The sequence below is a fragment of the Orycteropus afer genome, unplaced genomic scaffold (assembly GCF_000298275.1).
Source record: "Orycteropus afer afer isolate SDZICR_OR568_19922 unplaced genomic scaffold, OryAfe1.0 scaffold00206, whole genome shotgun sequence".
In the NCBI taxonomy this organism is placed as follows: Eukaryota; Metazoa; Chordata; class Mammalia; order Tubulidentata; family Orycteropodidae; genus Orycteropus; species Orycteropus afer.
In genome coordinates this window covers 4,149,373-4,168,162 of record NW_006921793.1, presented here as the reverse complement: position 1 = coordinate 4,168,162, position 18,790 = coordinate 4,149,373, and the positions used below count along the sequence as shown (strand labels likewise).

The window sequence follows — 18,790 nt, the reverse complement described above, 5'->3', positions numbered from 1 at the left end:
ATGGTCACATTAGTTTTTAACATGCTGCATGGTTGTTATCTTTTGGGTTTTCCACTTTGTTGAAGGTGATGCAACACTTAAGAAGAATGAAACACACTTAAATTTCTAGAAAGAGCGCACAATGCTATGTCTCCTCTGGTGACTTATACAAGTAAATTAATAATATGCTCCCACATTTTGGCAGAATCTCTACTGTGAAGTTAGAAAGCCCCAAAGTTAGGAAGGCAAGATGAATAAAAAGGTCTTGGTTTGCAAGTGAAGCGGCCTCATAAGCAGACCTCAACCTGATTAAATCTTACCATTGTCTACAGAAATTCCAAGCACACTTGATATCTTTCTCACACTGAAAACACAGAAAAAGTCACTTTGTTATTGGACGCTTTTCCATACCCTCACACATTGATTCACGGGCTTTATGCTTTCACAGTCGTTTAAAGGATTCACATACATTCGGAAGGGCAGAATGTGGACACTTGATCAATTACATGCACAGTATCAGAGGAAACGATACCAGACGTTCTCACGGGTTGCAGGAGGAGATAGTCAACACTTACATCAATAAGGTGAAAAGTAAAACATTCAGAAGGTACTGGCCACAGACCATGAATCCAAATAATAATTTAAAATACTGGAGAATGCTTGGCTCTCCAACCCGCTAAATTCTGTCTTAAAGATACCAAGCAGAGGGGATGTGGCAAAGGGTCTAGAATGTTTAGGTTTGGTGCCATAGTTGACCAGGTTCCACATTATGTCACTCCCAAGTGCTGAGTACTCTCCTCCAAGGAAGGGACTGTGCCATGAGCTCTTCACCCTACTTGCTTTGAGCTGGAAGAAAAATCAAGTTGGTGATGTGGTCTGGTGTGGCCTGGGGCCTCTCCCTGCTTGGATGTCAGATGAGATGGCTGGCTGTTATGATGGTATGTCATGGGACTTACTGTGGTTAAAAGTGAGAGAGTTATCCAGGCTGCCCAGCTGCTGCAATCTGGCATGCATCATTCCTGTTCTGTTACGGGAAACAGGCAATGTCTGAGATTTGCGATCATGAACTATGGGTCCCAAACCCTCCTGGTTCCTGCAACATGAGTGAAATGGGATAGAAGCAAAAGTTAGACTGGTTACACTGCAGCGAGACCGGGAGCGTTAGTGAAGCCATCACAGCACAAACGAGACTGGCCACGCATGGACTGTGTGCAGCCGAGCAGCCAGTATGCGGCTCCACAAGAGCCAGGGACAGAGGAACAGGCAGCAGCTCTTACAGAGTCCACAGCAAAACATCGTACAGGAGGAGAAGCAAAAATCAAGCCAAAGCAGAGAGACTTTGCTCATTTTGGAAAGTACTTCACAGAGACTCTTAAAAAAAAAAATGGAGCCACCACTTGAGTGTGTGGTGCTGAAGGTTAATGTTCTGACAACTGTCAAAAACATTGCAAACCTTTTTGGATTCTGTATGTTATAAAAGAGCAATTTTTTTTTTTAAATTAAAAAAGTGCACTGGCAGGAACAGAGAACAAACATGCAATGGAAGGGATTATATGAGGCAGTTTTAATACCTTTATTCTTACCCAGGCAGGAAGGAGAAGAGCCAAACACTTTGTTAAACTTGTCAGCAATCAAGTGAAGAAAATAGAAAAGTGATCTGGGTTAGCAATCAAACAGCTAACTTCCTACTGTGTACCATCACCAGAGCAGATGAAAAATGACACCAGCGTTGGAATCACACCTGTCCCCATCCCAGAGCCAATCATATCCCTCATTGTGTTATTGTGTGGAGTATTACAGGACATGCATGGACTACTGTCAGACAGCATGCTGCTGGGGGGCTTCAAAGGGACACAATGAAAAGGCACAGTCTTCATGAAACTGGACAGTCATGGCTGGCAAACACTGGCAAAGTTTAAATTAAAAGAGTCAGGATTTTTTTTTTCACATGCAGAGGCAACCATGGCAATTTTCCATAAATCAAGACATGTCTTTCTACATAGAAGAGAGGCACACCATCTTCCTCTCCCATCTTCCCATGACTAATTTTAAGGCAGTCAGATGGTACATACCTATATAAGCAAATATATACAGGGTGCTAATGAGTTGGAGGGAGCTCTGGTAGCATAGTGCCTAAGGCACTTGACTGCTAACCAGAAGGCTGGCGGTTCAAACCCACCAGCCACTCCTCGGAAGGAAGGTTGGGCAATCCTACTTCCGTAGTGATACTGCCTCGGAAACCCAAGGAGGGGTCACTATGAGTCGGGGCCGACTCGACGGCAAATAACAACAACAACGAGTTGGAAGATTTTCTTAAAATTTAAGAAAAATTTATATCCATTGAAAAAAAAAATAAGCTAACCATTTCACAGAAACCAATTCTAAATATTTTCTTGGGACAGAGATCTTCAGCCTCCCACATTCACCATTTGAAGCTCTGAGGCATTTTATTCTAGTTCACACACTATTCTCTAAATGCCATCTTGTGATGTAGGTGGCAGTTACTGCAGAAAGGGTGTGAAGCTCACCCAACATAGTGTCTTTCTGTTGTAAAATATACTGTTCACCCATCTCCACAGGAAGAAGCCAAACAGAATAAATTAGAGGCATGAAATGACAATGGTGTAAGAACTCCCTGTATATACTTGCATTTGGTACTTAAATATAAAAATTTGTTATAATCAAAAAAATATATCAAGTTTAGAGAAAGTGACACCAAGTTTCAATAAAAATTTGAAAATACACATTAATAGAAGAAAAAGGCAAACTATTTTCTCTAAATTTTCTTTCCTTAAAAGAAAACACACACTTTTATTTTTTAACACAAAATGTAACTCTGAAAATTTCTCAAATATCCCCAGAAGAGAATGCTAACATAGAAAGCAAGTCTTCACATTCCAACAGAAGAGTCTGTTAAAAATCTCTTCCTATTCTCATTGTTATAACCTGAATTACAGATAAGAGGGGAAAAACTAAATTACAATTAAATTTTAAAGACTTTCTTAAACATAAATGTAAGTTCATCTAGAATTAAATTATTAAAAACAAAACAGCAGAAAAAAATGATACTTAGACCAACACCCAGAAAAATAATGCAGAGCAAATGGCTCACCAAATAGAAAACAAAACAACTTCAGATGCACTGAATGTCTACAGTGGCAGAACTAAAAACTTGGCAATCAACAAAATGTACTTTGAGGAAATATTTCCAAAGAAGCAACTGTTTGGGCATATATCAGCAAGGAATTTCTAATTCTCCTTGAACTTAATGTGGAACCCTGGGAGTATGGTCGTAGAGAGAGGAACAAGGATTTATGACACTCAGCAAAGATTTTGGTCAGATAAGAACATAGGGCACTTACACATTACTAAGAATAAGAGGAGAAAGAGCTCAATTTTAGAGAAGGTTTCATGGAACTTCAAATAAATCTGAGGTGGATTGAAAACATTCCTTCATTAAGAAAGAAGGGAAGTAATTAGCTGAGAAATCAGTATCTTTTACAATCGGGAGTAAGAGTGGTAAAAATGACTCTTGAAAATGAAATGGAAAGAAAAATTATTAAGGAAGGTGAAAAGGGAAAAAAAATTAACAAGAACTGGGAGAGGAGACAGAACTCAGTCTGAAGAAGAATCTGGAAGGAAGTACAGAAGTATGGCAACAGGCCACTGCAGAGAAGTTTTTCAAGATACATGTATGAATTAAAATGAGACAGAAGGGATGTAGGAATGAAAGCGAAGAAGCTACCAGATTTTTATGGTGGCAATCCAAATGCCTGCCAACTGTCTTCATGGCTGTGGCTGTGAATTCCAACTGCCAATCACCATAGATGACAATTCCCACACATTCAGATCCAAGTGATACAGAAAGGGAGGGGGCGCCAAATGACACAACATTTTAAACTAGAATGCCTCACAGTACCTGGCTATGTATCGTTTTCCCATGTACTGGAACTGATGCAAACAGACTCTGCAGGTAAGATAAAAAGTTATTAGGAGAAACATGGATACAAAATTACTTTCACCACATTGTCATATTTAAACCTATCAATAACAATACATTCCATAAAATCTTATTTCTACCTCTAACCTCTTAGTTACACTCAGTAAAAACTATTAACCTGGAGGGTTAATAGGGGGCATCTCATTTTGCTACTATCAGTACTGCAGCAGACTGCGTGGGGAACAAAAAAAGGCAGGCCACCACCAATAACAGGATTTCCCATTTACTTGGAATGTGGATGCTTACTCCAATGCAGTTTACCTTAGAAATCACACCAGAAACTACATACACTGTTCTGAATTGCTTATAAAGTTATACAAGGAACACACTCTTTTGGCTCAATTTTGTGGACTGGTCCTTCTTAGGCATCAACTACATAGTTTTTTGTTTTACTATATCCACAGAAAAATAGAAAGCACTATGTTTTTTAAGTCATATATTTAATGAACCCTGGTCACCATGGCTAAGCGATTGGCTGCTAACCAAAAGCTTGGTGGTTCTAATCCACCCAGGGGCTCCCCAGGTAAAAGACTTGGTCATCTGCTCCCTTGAGGATTTATAGCCAAGAAAATCCTAGGGGCAGTTTTACTCTGTCACATGGGGTTGGTTTGAGTCAGAATTGATTCAACAGTACCCAACAATAACCACCACAGTAAAATTGATGTCTAGTGAGTTCCCCTCAGGCTAAATCTCATTTCAACTACATGATACTTTGTTTCTTCAACTCAGCAAGGGGAGCAGGCAGAGACTCTCAATTCATTCACCCATAACCAGTCTCTCACCTGTAATTCCAAAATGCACAAAGCTCAGAAAGCCAGTTTTTTATGAAAGTTTGTGCAAATACATTTAACAGCAAAACATGACCCAAAGTACCACACATAAAGCTATTTATAGTTAGTATTTATCCATTAACTATGAACAACCTTATCTTTTGCTGCAGAAATAACAATGTGCTGTCTGAAACCCTGGTTGATATTATATATTATCCTCTATATGTAATTCTTTTTTTCCCTACGAAAACCCTACAAAAGTGTTGAATTCTGAAAATCAACAGGCCCCTGGTTGTGAATAAGGGATTGTGGACCTGGGTTTCTAAAAGTCAAGCGATTAAAGGAAATCAAATCTTAGATTGAAGAGAGAGAATGTTATTTATTAGCAGTATGGAATAATTCACTTTTACTTCTTGTAAAATATTTTAAAACTACGGTGATTTTTTTTTTGTTTCAGGCTCTACCTGTGCTTGAGTGTTTAAATTAGATTCAATTTAGAAAGGCACTTTTTTTTTTTTTTTTAACCCAATTCAGTTTGTAACTTTTATGTTATTAAAATGGCTTATACACACAAGCAGTTACCTCTGGTTTATAATGGCGGTTATAAACTGCAACAATATTAGTCTGGCCACTGCCCACTGGGTCATGAGCCACTGAGAGTAGGCATCAGAGTGAGATGTAGGAGAAAGAATGAGTGGAAGGAGCAAGTGAGGATGTGGTCCTGAGTGACATATACTGCACTTGTAGTTCAATGAGTATTTGTCACATCTCTTACTCAACAGGACAAATAAAAATACTCAAAGCAAAAAGAACTACTCACTCAGATATTGTAAAAAAATCCATAAGCTCAGACGTTGAAGCCTTGTTCCAATAAGTAAATAAAGCATCTAGAAAACAAACATTTATTTGGTTAGAATCATGATGTATATTCTGTACATTATGGAGAACCACCTACTACTACAATGGGAAGAGCTGATCAAAGAACAAACCATAGACATTAATCTATATTGGATAAAATATCCAACCGGTTATTCAATTTAAAGAAGACCTTCAATTTCATCACAACAATATCCAGTACCATATGGTAAAATGTATATTTAACTTACATATAATGTGGATTTTTTTGTCTAAATTTTATTTTGTTGTTGAGAATATTCACAGAAAAACATAAACCAATTCAACAGTTTCTACATGTGACAATGATTACATTCTTTGAATTGTATAACAATTCACACCCTCCTTTTCTGAGCTGTTCCTCCCCCATTAACCTAAACTCACTGCCTATCTAATCTTTCAAGCTGTTTTGTCAATTTGATCCCATATACGTAGTTCTTAAAAGAGCGAAATACACAAGGCAGACTTTTTTTTTTTTTTTAAACTAGTTAAGCTAAACTATTGTTCAGTTTTAAGATGATTTCAGGGGTTATTTTTGGTTTAAAGATTATCTCAGAGCAATAGTTTCAGGGGTTCATTTACCCTCCATCGCTTCAGAAAGTCTGGAGTTCATGAGAATTTGCTCGATATTTTTCCCTTTTTGATCAAGTTTCTTCTATGGAGGCTTTGATCAAAATGATCAGTAATGGTAGCTAAGCACCTTCCAAGTTTTCTGGTCTCATGGCAAAGAATACAGTTGTTTATGGTGGCAATTAGCCATACATTCTATATCCTCTTGCTCTTCCTGACTCTCCTTCTTCCTCTAGTGCTCCAGCTGACACACACATACATACATACACACACACACACACACACATCCCAGAAGTTGAAGCTGCACTGAAGGAATTGGTGAAGAAACAAGGCTCCAGGAATTGATGGAATACCCATTGAGATGTTTCAATAAATGGATGCCCCTCTGGAGGCACTCACTTGGGTATGCCAAGAGATTTGGAAGACAACTCTCTGGCCAATTGACTGGAAGAGATCCATATTTGTACCCATCCCAAAGAAAGGTGATCCAACAGAATGTGGAAATAATCAAATATCATTGCTATCACACACAAGTAAAATCTTACTTAAGATAATTCAAAAACAGTTGTAGCAGTATTTTGACAGAGAACTTCCAGAGGTGTAAGCTGGGGACATGGAGCAAGGAATATCATAGCTTATGTCAGATGGATCTTGGATAAAAGCAAAGAATACCAGAAAGATGTTTACTTGGTGTTTAGTGACTATACAAAAGCATTTGATTGTGTGGATCATAACAAATTATGGATAACTTTGAGAAGAATGGGAATTCCACAACACTTAATTGTACTCATGAGGAACCTGTACATAGACCAGGAGGCGGTTGTTTAAACAGACCAAGGGGATACTGCATGATTTAAAATCAGGAAGGGAGTGTGTCAGGGTTGTATCCTTTCACCATACTTACTCAACTTGTATGCTGAGCAAATAATCCCAAAAGCTAGACTACATGAAGAAGAAGGTGGCATTAGGATTGGAGGAAGACTCATTAACAACCTGTGATATGTAGACGACACAACTTTGCTTGCTGAAAGTGAGGATGACTTGAAACACTTACTGATGAAGATTGAAGACTACAGTCTGCAGTATGGATTACACCTCAATATAAAGAAAACAAAAATCCTCACAACTGGACCAATAAGTACTATCATGATAAATGGAGAAAAGATTGAAGTTGTCCAAGACTTCACATTGCTTGATTCTATAATCAATGCCAATGCAAGCAGCACTCAAGACATCAGACAACGTATTGCTTTGGGCAAATCTGCTGCAAAAGACCTCTTTCAAATGCTGAAAAGCAAAGATATCTCCTTGAAAACTAAGATGTGCCTAACCCACACCATGGTGTTTTCAATCACCCCATAAGCATGTGAAAGCTGGACCACGAATAAGGAAGACCAAAGAAGAGTTGATGCTTTAGGTTTGTGGTACTGGCAAACAATGCTCAAAGTACTAGGGACTGCTAAAATAACTAACAGATCTGTCCTGGAAAGAGTGCATCCAGAACGCTTCTTGGAGGCGAGAATGGCCAGACTCTGTCTCACCTACGTTGGTCATATTGTCAGAAGGGAGCATTCTCTGGAGAAGGATGTCATGCTTGGTAAAGTGGAGAGGTGACGAAAGAGGGGAAGGCCCTCAAGGAGATGGATTGACATGATGGCTGCAGTGACAGGCTCAGGTATAGTAGGGATCTTGAGGTTGGCACAGGACCAGGCAGTGTTTCGTTCTGATGTACGTAAGGTCACTATGAGTTGGAGATGACTCAATGGCACCTAACAACAACGTCCTGTTTCTAACACACCCACACACACACCCACACTGAAATGGAAGCATGCATACTATATGTACTATTTTACCTTTTGAATTTTTAATTCACTAATATAGCTTGGAGCTGGTTCTATGACAAGACATTTGGATTGCCCTACCTTACTCTTTTTCAAGCTGTATAATATTCCACTCTATGGATGCACTATAATTGATTTAACTAGTTCCTTACTGGTTGACATTTAGTGTTTAGCCTATTTTTATTTTTAAATTGTGATTTGGGTGAAAGTTTACAGAGCAAATTCATTTTCCATACAATGGTTCATACGCATTTTGTCTCATGACATTGACTGCAATTCCCAACAACATAACAGCTCTCTTCCCACTTCCTCCCTGCATCCTTCCCCCTTCTCTGCGTCCTTCCGTCCATGCACTCCCATCCCGAGCTGTCTCCTGTGCTAACACTGCCCTTCTGTTCTATGATTGATCACTTCAAAGAGTGTATCTACCTGATATAAATGTTCACCCCATATGGCCTGTCTACCGTTGGGCTGGAAGTCACAGGAGTGAGCAGACCTGAAGGGTAACTAGCGGCCCTAGTTTCAGGGGTCTCACCAGGCTCTATCAGACTAGAAAACCTGTGTGTTTTTTCTTTCTTTCTTAATGATTTTTGAGTTTTGTTCCACATTGTTCTTCCACTCTATCTAGAATCTCCTGCACCAATTCTCCTTCCAGTGGCTGACAGCGGTAGCCAGGCACCATCTAGTTCTTCTGGCCTTATGGTTATATATTTCCTTATCTTTTGCTGTTATAAATTGTGTTTTGATGAATATTCTTATATGTGGGTCTTTGCATACTTATCTAAGCACATCTATGGGACAAATTCTTAGAACTAAACTGTGTCAAATGAAATGTACATTTAAGATTTTTACAAATATTGTCAAATGGTCTTCCAACCACATAGTATATAAGAGTTCCTATTTCCCAACACTAGGGCATAATGGGGAGCTCTGGTAGCATAGTGCCTAAGGCACTTGACTAACCAAAAGGCTGGTGGTTCAAACCCACCAGCCACTCCTCAGAAAGAAGGTTGGGCAATCTACTTCCGTAGTGATACTGCCTCAGCAACCCAAGGAGGGGTGGCTATGAGTCGGGTCTGACTTGACAGCACACGACAACAAGAGGGCATAATGTGCTTGTGATTAAGAACTCACACCTGTTCTTAATCAAGAGCAATTTAGCATATTTAATCATAAAATAACATCCAAAAATTTATTGTCTGTGTACATCCCCTTAATCATTTTGTATTTTTATATTTTGAACAGTTTACTGTGTTTCAGTGAAAGTTTTCACAGTAAACCAGTTTCCCATCTAACAATTCATACACAGATTGTTCTGTCACATTAGTTGCTAACCCCACCATGTAACAGCACTTGCCCCACTTCCACTCTGCCTTCCTTATTTCTATCACTCCAGTTTCCCTGGCCCTCAGTGGAAATACTGTCATGGGATGTGACACCAAAGTGACCCCAGCATTTGCAGCAGCAAGCAGGAGGGCTCTGCAAGGGGAGGGGTCACCAAAGCAGTGGCATCAGTAGAGTTGGTGTCACCCCCCACACCCACCAATCAGGCTGTGAGTGAGTAGGCCATGGTGCCTACCTTGGCAAACGAGAGAGGGAAAAAAGCTGCAGGGGTTGGGGCTAGGAGCTACAGGGCCCTGCGACACTCAGCCTTGCACAGGGGCAGGGCTTCTCTGCCCACCAGGGGGTGGGTGAGGCCATGAGTTACTGTACTAGATGACACTAACCCTCCCTAGTGATGACATTGCTGCCCCCCTTGACTTGTCATCTTTGCTTTGGGGTAAATGTTGCCCATTTGGTCTGGTATGGTTGATTGATCTAAGAAGCACATTCCTCATGGGTGTTATTGTTTATCTGATAGGCCAATCTGTTATTTGGCTGAAAGGTGACTTCCAGGAGTGGCTTCAGTTCCAGGTATAGAGGGTATTTCCAGGTATGAAATAGGATGATAGTCTTCGAGGTTCCTCTAGTTTCTATCAGTTCAATAAATCTGGTCCTTTTTTTTTTTTTTTTTAATGAATTTGAGTTTTGTTCTACATCAGGTCCTTCTATTGTGCCCATGGTCAGAGCTGTTGATAGTGGCATCTGGCCACCATCTACTTCTGCAATGATGTAGTAGTATACAAAGGCTATTACCACATTTAATAGTTAAATTGTTTTGCCTTTTAACATTTTACACTGACGTTGATAACCAGGTAAAGAGATTGCTGTCAGGGAAAAAGCAAATTAGTCTTTGGGGCCTGACATGAGTTGGGGTACAGAGGAACTGAGGGTGGCTGCAGACGTGTTGATGGCTCAGGAAGATATGTGGTAGTGACTTTCACTCCCTGCTGCCAGAGAGGAAGGGGAAGAGGTCAGGATATTTACTGACAGTCTATTATGTGGTCTCAGGGTTTCACAGATAGTACTGAGTCATTTACTCCATCCTGTGAGGCAGATGTTGTGTGCCACTGAGTTGATTATGACTCATAGAGACCCTCCAGGACAGAGTAGAATTACCCCATAGCGTTTCCAAGGCCGTAATCTTTACAGGTGCAGATTGCTAGCTCTTTTTTCCTCTGGAGCAGCTGAAGGGCTTGAAGCACTGACCTTCTGGTTAGCAGCTGAGTGCTTAACCGTCAGGGCTCCTTTGTAAGATAGATTCCCCATTCACCAATGAGCTAACTGAAGCAAGGGAAGGTAAGTAATTTCCCCAATTACCACCCTGAAGGATCATGGCTGAACTAGCCTTTAAACTCAAGTGCAATCTGATTCTAAAAACGATGTTTTATCTATTACATCAGAAAGGAGGGTGAGTTAGGGGTGTCCATCATTTGGGAGTTTTGAGCTTAGAATCTAGAGAAACAGATTCTGATTATGTGAGGTTGCTTGCCTGGGTAAGGAAAGCCAAGTGAAAACTGGAGGGCCTTGTGGGCCCACTCCAGATATCTGTGGTGAGCCTCACCATACCACAATGCAGCACCAGGGATCGCCGAGCTGCAGAGCAGCACCAACACTGCCTTTCTCTGGCTAGTGACTGAGGAGAGTGGAAAACACAGACCCAAACTCTATAAATGAGAGGTGGCATAGGAACAGAGGCGTAGCTATGGAAAATAGCACCTACAGCAAGCACCAAAACTGTGTCCCTGTCCAAACATCTGACACCCATCTTTTAGATAACTTCACCATACTATCAGATCAAAAACACAAGTCAAGCTTGTACATCTTTTACTTAACACTTCATGGCACTATGAAAACTGCAACTGCTCCTTTCTTGCTTTCACTGATGAAAATTGGTCTGTGATGTGCTCAAAGACATTTTTTCAGTTTCTTCTCTTTCTGCTCGCAGCAGAGCAAGAGCACAGTCTGCCCTGAATCACAGAGACTCTCAAATATTAAGGTATTAGTTTACTCACTGAACTATCTGTCACAGTGGCGATGAAAACTGCTCAGTGGTGCACACCCCCCCCCCATCACCACCTTCAAGTAGAGTCCAGGGCACATGTCATACCTGCCATACCTTAAGTATGCCTCTACACAGGAAGGGACAGTAAGTGAGGTGGCCAGTTTGTGGCATGTACTCATTAAGCGTGGGATATATAAAATGAGTATGAGTTGGAATTGAATGGAATTAACTCAATGGCAATGGGTTTTTTCAGTCAAGATAGCATTGCTATAATGCTACAAAATTGATAATTTTGGCTGGTTGGTTGGTAAACTATTGCTGGAAGCAATGTCTCCCCTACCCATACTACATGCACAAACCAATTATAGGTAGATTTTTAGACCTAAAAGTGAAATACTAAAGATTTTAGGAAAAAACATCTAGAAGATTATCTTCATGACCTTGGGAGTAGGTAATGATTTCCTGAATGCAACACACACACACACACACACACACACACAAATTCTAATTATAAGGAGGTGGTTCCGTTTTTAAAATATATGCATACCCGTCAAACGGGCTGACTTTGAAGGATAACTTTCACTTGGCTATGAACGCTCTGGTATATCTGTCATTAAAAAGCAGTTACATTCTAGTCATATGTCATATTCAATGTTTACAATAAAATATTTTATAAACAAAGGAAAAAGTTATAACGCAGGCTAACATGCACTCTACCTATCTTAAGGCAAAATTTAGAACTTGTGACTTAAATGGGAAGACTTTCAACTTTATAATTCAAAATAACAAAGTAAATGCTCTGTGCTTTTGTAGTTGGCTGGTCATCATTCACAGAAAATTTTATTTGCTCTTTTTTTGAAATAGATCTCTTGAAGTAACAAATTGACAGAAGAATAAAATAATCCAGAAGGAATGTTGATTAACTTAAGCATTTGAAGGTCAGGCATGCTGTTCCTAACATCCAAGTTATAAGAGCAGTCTGCTAATGCTGTTGAAATACAAGAATATAAAAGAAACACTATTTGCAGGCAGAAATACTTTCCACCAGATTTTTAATTGCCCACATCGATGGCCACCAAGGAGCTCTGGTAGCACAGTGCCTAAGGCATCTGACTGCTAATCAGAAGGTTGATGGTTGACACCCACCAGCCACTTTACCACCTTGGAAACCCAGTGGGGATCGCTCTGAGTTGGAATCAACTCAATGGCAGTGTTTTTTGTTTTTTTTTTTTGGTTATAGCCACCAAAGAAAGCAGCAAAAGAGGCCTTCATGTTCTCTGAAAATGGCATTTTGTTTTCAAAAAGTTCATTTTAATTCAATGACCTTAATGCAGTTCATAGAATACCTTGTTATTTCTTGCAGGAAAAATGAAACAAGAATTTTGAACAAGATAAGAACTCAGACATTGTTCTATGGCAAATTGCACGTGACGGGCTACATCACACAAAGTTACAAATGTCCTGTTATGCATGCTTAAAACCTTGCATGGTAGGAATAAAGCACTGATTTGCTGTCATTGTTAACTGCTGTCAAGTTGATTTTGAAGCATGGTGAACTCACATGTGCAGAACAGAACTGCTCCATAGGGTTCTTCAGGGTTGTGGACTTTTAGAAGCATAATCCCAGGCCTGTCTTTCAAGGCGCCTGTGAGTGAGTTTGGACTGCCAACCTTTTGGCTGGCAGTTCAGCACTTAACTGTTTGCGCCACCCAAGGACACCCCTAAAGCATCAATAGTTCCAGTTATTTCTATTAAAAATGTAATTGCCAAACTCTAAATCAGAAACAACCTACTATGTATAATACCAATAATTCTATTGTTGTTGTTGTTATGTGCTGTGGAGTCGGATCCGACCCATAGTGACCCTTCCTTGGGTTTCTGAGGCAGTTATCACTATGGAAATAGATTGCCCAGCTTTCCTTCTGAGGAGTGGCTGGTGGGTTTGAAATGCCAGCCTTCTGGTTAGCAGTCCAGTGCCTTAGGCACTACGCTACTCTAAAATACCATGTCTTCTTTATAAGCCAGGAACGTCACCCACACTATAAACGGAAGGAATGTGTAGGTCCCCTAACAATATATTTTCTAATATAAGAGAATGACTAATATAAGTGCCAGTAAGCAGGAGTTTGTTTGGACAAACAAAATCTATTTCCATTAGCTGTTTCGGTCTCCTTTAGTTAATAGGGTAGGCTCAAGTTAAAAATAAATTTTAAAAATAGGCCCATTTGCATTTTAGAACTTATTTTCTAGAATAAAATAATGACCAGGAATGTTTTGCTTCTAATTAAGGCTGTGATTTCTACTGTTGTTGTTAGTTGCCTGACCAGCCAGCACCCCTGACTCATGGTGGCCCCATGCATAATGGGGTCAGACAGTTGTGATCCATAGGATTTTCAATGACTAATTGTTTCAGAAGCAGATCTCTAGATCTTAGTCTGAAAGCTCTGGTGAAGCCTGTTCAGCATTATGGAAACACACAATGTACATGAGGTACACTGACTGGGAATTGAATGGGGGTCTCCTACACGGAAGATGACAGTTCTGCCAACGAGCCACTCCTACCGCCCCCCCCTTACTTCTACTACATTTAATAAATAAACACACATTTAAAAAAAAAAAAAAGGGAAGAATAGTCTTTTAAATCCTTGTATACTTTCAACTAAGGAGCTCTGGTGGCTTAGTGCCTAAGGCATTTGGCTGCTAACCAGAAGGCCACTGGTTCAAACCTACCAGCCACTCTGTGGAAGGCAGACTGGGCAATCTACTTCCATAAAGATTTACCACCTTGGAAACCCAATGAGGGTTGCTGTGAGTCAGAATTTGACTCAATGGCAGTGAGTTGATTTTTTTAATACTTTCAGCTAATTACAATAATAATAATAATAATAAATCCCAAAACAAGGAAAGTAAAAGAAAAATCTTCATTTCACCTACCATCAGACATGCTTTTTAAGATGTACAGGAAACACATCAGCAGGCTCTTAATCTCAGACTGGTCAAGTTTGTCACAGCGAACCACAGAATTTCCCAAAGTGCCACTCTGCTGGTTCTAAAAAGGAAATACAGGTGATTTTTCTCTTCAAGTACTAGAAAAAAAAAATTATAGTTTCACTTTTTTCCCCTTGAAAGAAAGATTCTTAGGACAGAGTCAAATCATATAAATTAGAAGGTATGAGCAATTCATCTATAGACACACTTCACCCGAACATACACAAATGCTGTTCCACAGACGTTCTGGCTTATCTTCTTTGCATACTTCCCCCTAAGGAACAAGCCAGAAGGCATAAAAGTTCAAACTGGAGAATCACACTTTTGGTTATCAGCGTAGTTCTGAAATGCCAAGTCAAACCTCATGCAAAAAAGTGTGTGTGGTACAAACAGAGATGATGATCCCAAAGATACTACAGTAAGCACATCCCCTCAGGAAAACATGAGTGGCTGAAACAGCAAATTAAGTCTACAGTGCTGCTGTGTATCAACCACAATAGCCTCAAGGTGAGTCCCCGCCATTCAGTGGCCATATGGGGCTCCCTTGGGACAAAAACAACTGGCAGGTGCTTGATAGGTACAAACAGGGACACCTCAGGACAGCACTGCCAAAGACCTAAAGCAGATGAGGTCATTCCATCATCAGCATAGCTCAACACTGCAAACATCAGAAAGCTCAGAGTGGAGGGGGAGAGCAGTTTTGCCACTATGCAGAAGGTTCACAGGTTTAGAGAGTTCATGTTTTAAAAAACACAAGAGGAATCTTGTGTTATGAACATATAAGATTTAAAAATCTTCAAAGTTATATTTCCAATTGAAACCAGGATTTTTTTTTTTTTTTTTTTTTTTTGGCAAACCCAAAGCCAAAAAGTCAGTGAAAAGAAATGCTTTGTTCAGGGCATTAGTGGGCAATTGAAATATTATTTATAGGAAACAGGCTTAAAATGTACATGGAAATTCCCATTTAAGGAAAAAATGCAGGTGCAATTAGTGGCAAAACAGTGGTGCAGATGCATTATCTCGCCTTTCCACTGAATTGGAGCCACTAAGAGAACGCAGTACTTCTCGCAGTTTGAGGGAAGGTGCAGCATGCAAAATTTCCTCTGGCAAAGATGGAATCTTTAGAAGGGAAAAATCCACAGTGACCCGGTTTTTCCTGGCTGACTGGCAGTTTTCCTCCTCCTCTCCCACGCTGCGCATGACACAGGCAGAGTGCCTTCTGAGCAGTTTCTCCCTCTGCCACGCGAAGGCATGTTAGCATCAAGGGAAAAGTTAAACACACCATGACACACCCTACCAGGAAACTCACGCCTCCGAAGAATCACATGTCACAGTAATCAAGTCAGTGCCAGCCACTAAAACAGGTGGTAAGATTACAAACCTGATGCCACAGGAAGGACACATTCCATGCTTCTGAGAACTAGGACTACATCCCCTGAGTGGGGGATGTGTGTGCTTAGCATGTAAATTGAAATAGTGTAAGAAAACAGGCCCAAGATGATACCAATTTATCATGGGTTCCAGGTTTAAGCCCAAGCCCTTATCCTTTCCCACAAATTTCCAAATAGTCTGAGTCTTAGTTATTTCAAGAGGAGAGGCTGCATATGAAAGGGGTGGGTTGGAGGAGGGGCAGGATGACTAGAGCTTTTTGAATCAAGCTTTATCCCTGAATACCTATGTGATCACTTACTCTCTTTTGGAGTTGGTTTTCAGCTTCATTTGCCTAGAGAACTGTGGTATAAATGTCGTTCTTCTGGTGAAAGACCATAATGATTCTAAGTGAGTGGCACTCTGATTTCCCTATCTGTCCAGCCTGGCAGAACCATTTGCTCAAGGCATTCCATGGTAAACACTACCCTGATGTGAAACCCTGGAAATTGGAATCAGGAGATACAGTGACTGGACTCCTTCTTTAGAAAATACTTTGAACAGCTACTCCAGGTTAAATGAGTTGTTTTTTAAAAAAGGTCCTATTAACAAACATTGGAACTTTGAGTTAAATCCATTAGTTAAAAGAATCATTTGAATTATTTGAAAATGAATTACCTTATCCAGTGAATTGCTTTTCTCACTGTTCCTTTCGGGAAGGCTGTTGCCCGAATCTGTGCTTATCAGAGATCCTCTTGAATCAGCATTCCTCACACTATTGATATTTGGAGTTGAAGTTGTATATGGAGAAGCTAAATGGGAATTAAGCCAAGACCAAAATTTTGGTAAGACAGAACAACAGAAAGATAAGCATTGAACTTTAAGGGAAAATGCTTATACGGCATTTATTTTTTTTCCTCTTAGGAAGCTGGCTCAAAAACTGCATTCAATTACCTCACCTTTAAGGAATGAGGCCATAAAAAGATAAAAATAAACTTTACTCTGAAATATTAAACATAAATATCAATTATTTACTCGAAAGCTTATATCGCTAAGACCATAAGGGCATACACTGGTTCAGAATGAAGACTTAAGAAATAATGATAACACCACCTACAAGCATCAAATAAAACAATTAATCCATACAATAAACCCAAAGTATTCAAACTCTGCTGAGGAGCCCTTGTAAAGTCAGAGGGGGTGCCATAGGATATTTTACAATTTCAGGGAAAACAAAGACACTTAACATCTGTCGACATGGCAGTTTTAACATGAGAACTTGCTACATTCCTTTTGATGACATCATGTTTTTCTGAAGTTGGGCACTTGATGGTTGCTATGATAAAAAGTAAGACTGGGCAAAATCAGTGTGGAACACAAAAGGAGAGTGGTGGTGCCTAATGTGACTCCAAACTTTGAGAAGCTGTACGGTGCCCAACAGGCATATGAACCAAATGAGTAAGTAACTGTAATTACATAAGATTGAAGTAAACATTTTAAAAATTATGTTTTCTTTTTCCCCCTTCCAAATGGCTACTGAGCCACTGGGATATAAGTATTTATCAAGTATTTGGAGCTCTGGTAACATAGTGCCTAAGGCACTTGACTGCTAACCAGAAAGCTAGAGGTTCAAACCCACCAGCCACTCCTCAGAAGGAAGACTGGGCAATCTACTTCCGTAGTGATACTGCCTCAGAAACCCAAGGAGGGGTCACTATGAGTTGGGTCTGACTCGATGGCAAACAACACCACCACCTACCTAATAAAAAATTATTGCAATGACTAAGGGTGCTGTGAACTGAGAACATTCGGGAACCTCTGCTATGAACCGATAAGAGCAGAAAGGAAATCTAACTTGGAAATAAAATTTGTGACGTCTGTGAAAAAATAGCATTTGAAGGCAGAAAATAGCTCCACCTAGTATTATTGAATTTTTTAAGGTAATAGATTGACTGCCTGATTAGGTAAGATTTAAGTGAATCACATAATTTTAAAAATGACTTTTGAGACTCATACATCCTATGCTGAACCAAAAGAAATGCCTGCAACTGCAAGGCCAGGCTGGTACTGAGACTGCATAAGGAGACTTTTCTTGATGGCACACAACAAGAAGTAAAATGTACTGTAAGCACAGACTTCCATACCCAAGCTGTAGATGTGGTTACCCAGCACCTCAGAACAGGCTGGTCCTTTTCAGGTTCCAGTAGGCAAAGTAGCTTCCATGGACTGAGATACTATATTTTAGGCTTCTAATTAAAAAAAAAAAAAAAAAAAAAAAAAAAAAAACTATATGGCTACCTTCTGGGTCACACCAAAACTGTTTTTTCAGATCACTCAGTTGTTAGATTTTTTAATTTGATGGTTAATGGCATAAAGTCATCAATTCTCAGGTAATGTCAAGAAGTCTTTAACTTCAGAGGAAGACTTGCCCTATCAACATAGGAAATCCCACCTCCTACCTAGCACTCATGTTTATCTACTACCATCCCTGAAGCTGATTTGGTGTACCGGAGTAAATTTAAGACAGAGGAAAAAGGAGCCAGGGGAATGTGAAAATTGTAAGCAAAGGCTGGAACATGCAAAGCACTGGGCCTCACTGCCAACCACAGCCTGCACTTGGTAGGGTAGACACTGTGTGACAGACTGCTACAGAAGAGCAGGGAAACCCTATATAAAAGGTATGAATTACTCCTTTTCTTTACTCAGAGGGGAAAAAAAAAATAGCATTATAACCAAATTATAATTATGATCCTAGTAACAGAACCATAATTCATACTTAATGTGTAGCACACAACTCAAGAGAAAGGGTTCCTCTGTAAAGTAAAAGTGGATGCTAAATTCTAAGACTTTTAGGCTTGATTCCAGAACTAGAATTCTAATCTAAGGCAGACAGATGGAAATGCAATAAATCAAAATCAACATGCTTAACAGAACTATGTTGTTCTGTGTGTGAATATATTTAATATACTGGCCCCGTGCCTAACTTTTTTTTTTT

At 39.9% G+C, this 18,790-nt stretch overlaps 1 protein-coding gene across 1 annotated transcript in view; it reads right to left on the bottom strand.

Moving 5' to 3' along the window:
- DOCK9 (dedicator of cytokinesis 9) overlaps positions 1 to 18,790 on the bottom strand; it is a 294,626-nt gene that overhangs the window by 69,606 nt on the left and 206,230 nt on the right. The window contains exons 32-36 of the mRNA XM_042781963.1: positions 16,474 to 16,607; positions 14,374 to 14,488; positions 5,570 to 5,636; positions 3,899 to 3,946; positions 936 to 1,072 (exon numbers count right to left, since the gene is read on the bottom strand). Of these exons, the coding sequence (XP_042637897.1) occupies positions 936 to 1,072; positions 3,899 to 3,946; positions 5,570 to 5,636; positions 14,374 to 14,488; positions 16,474 to 16,607 (501 nt within the window). The remainder of the gene's footprint in view (positions 1 to 935; positions 1,073 to 3,898; positions 3,947 to 5,569; positions 5,637 to 14,373; positions 14,489 to 16,473; positions 16,608 to 18,790) is intronic.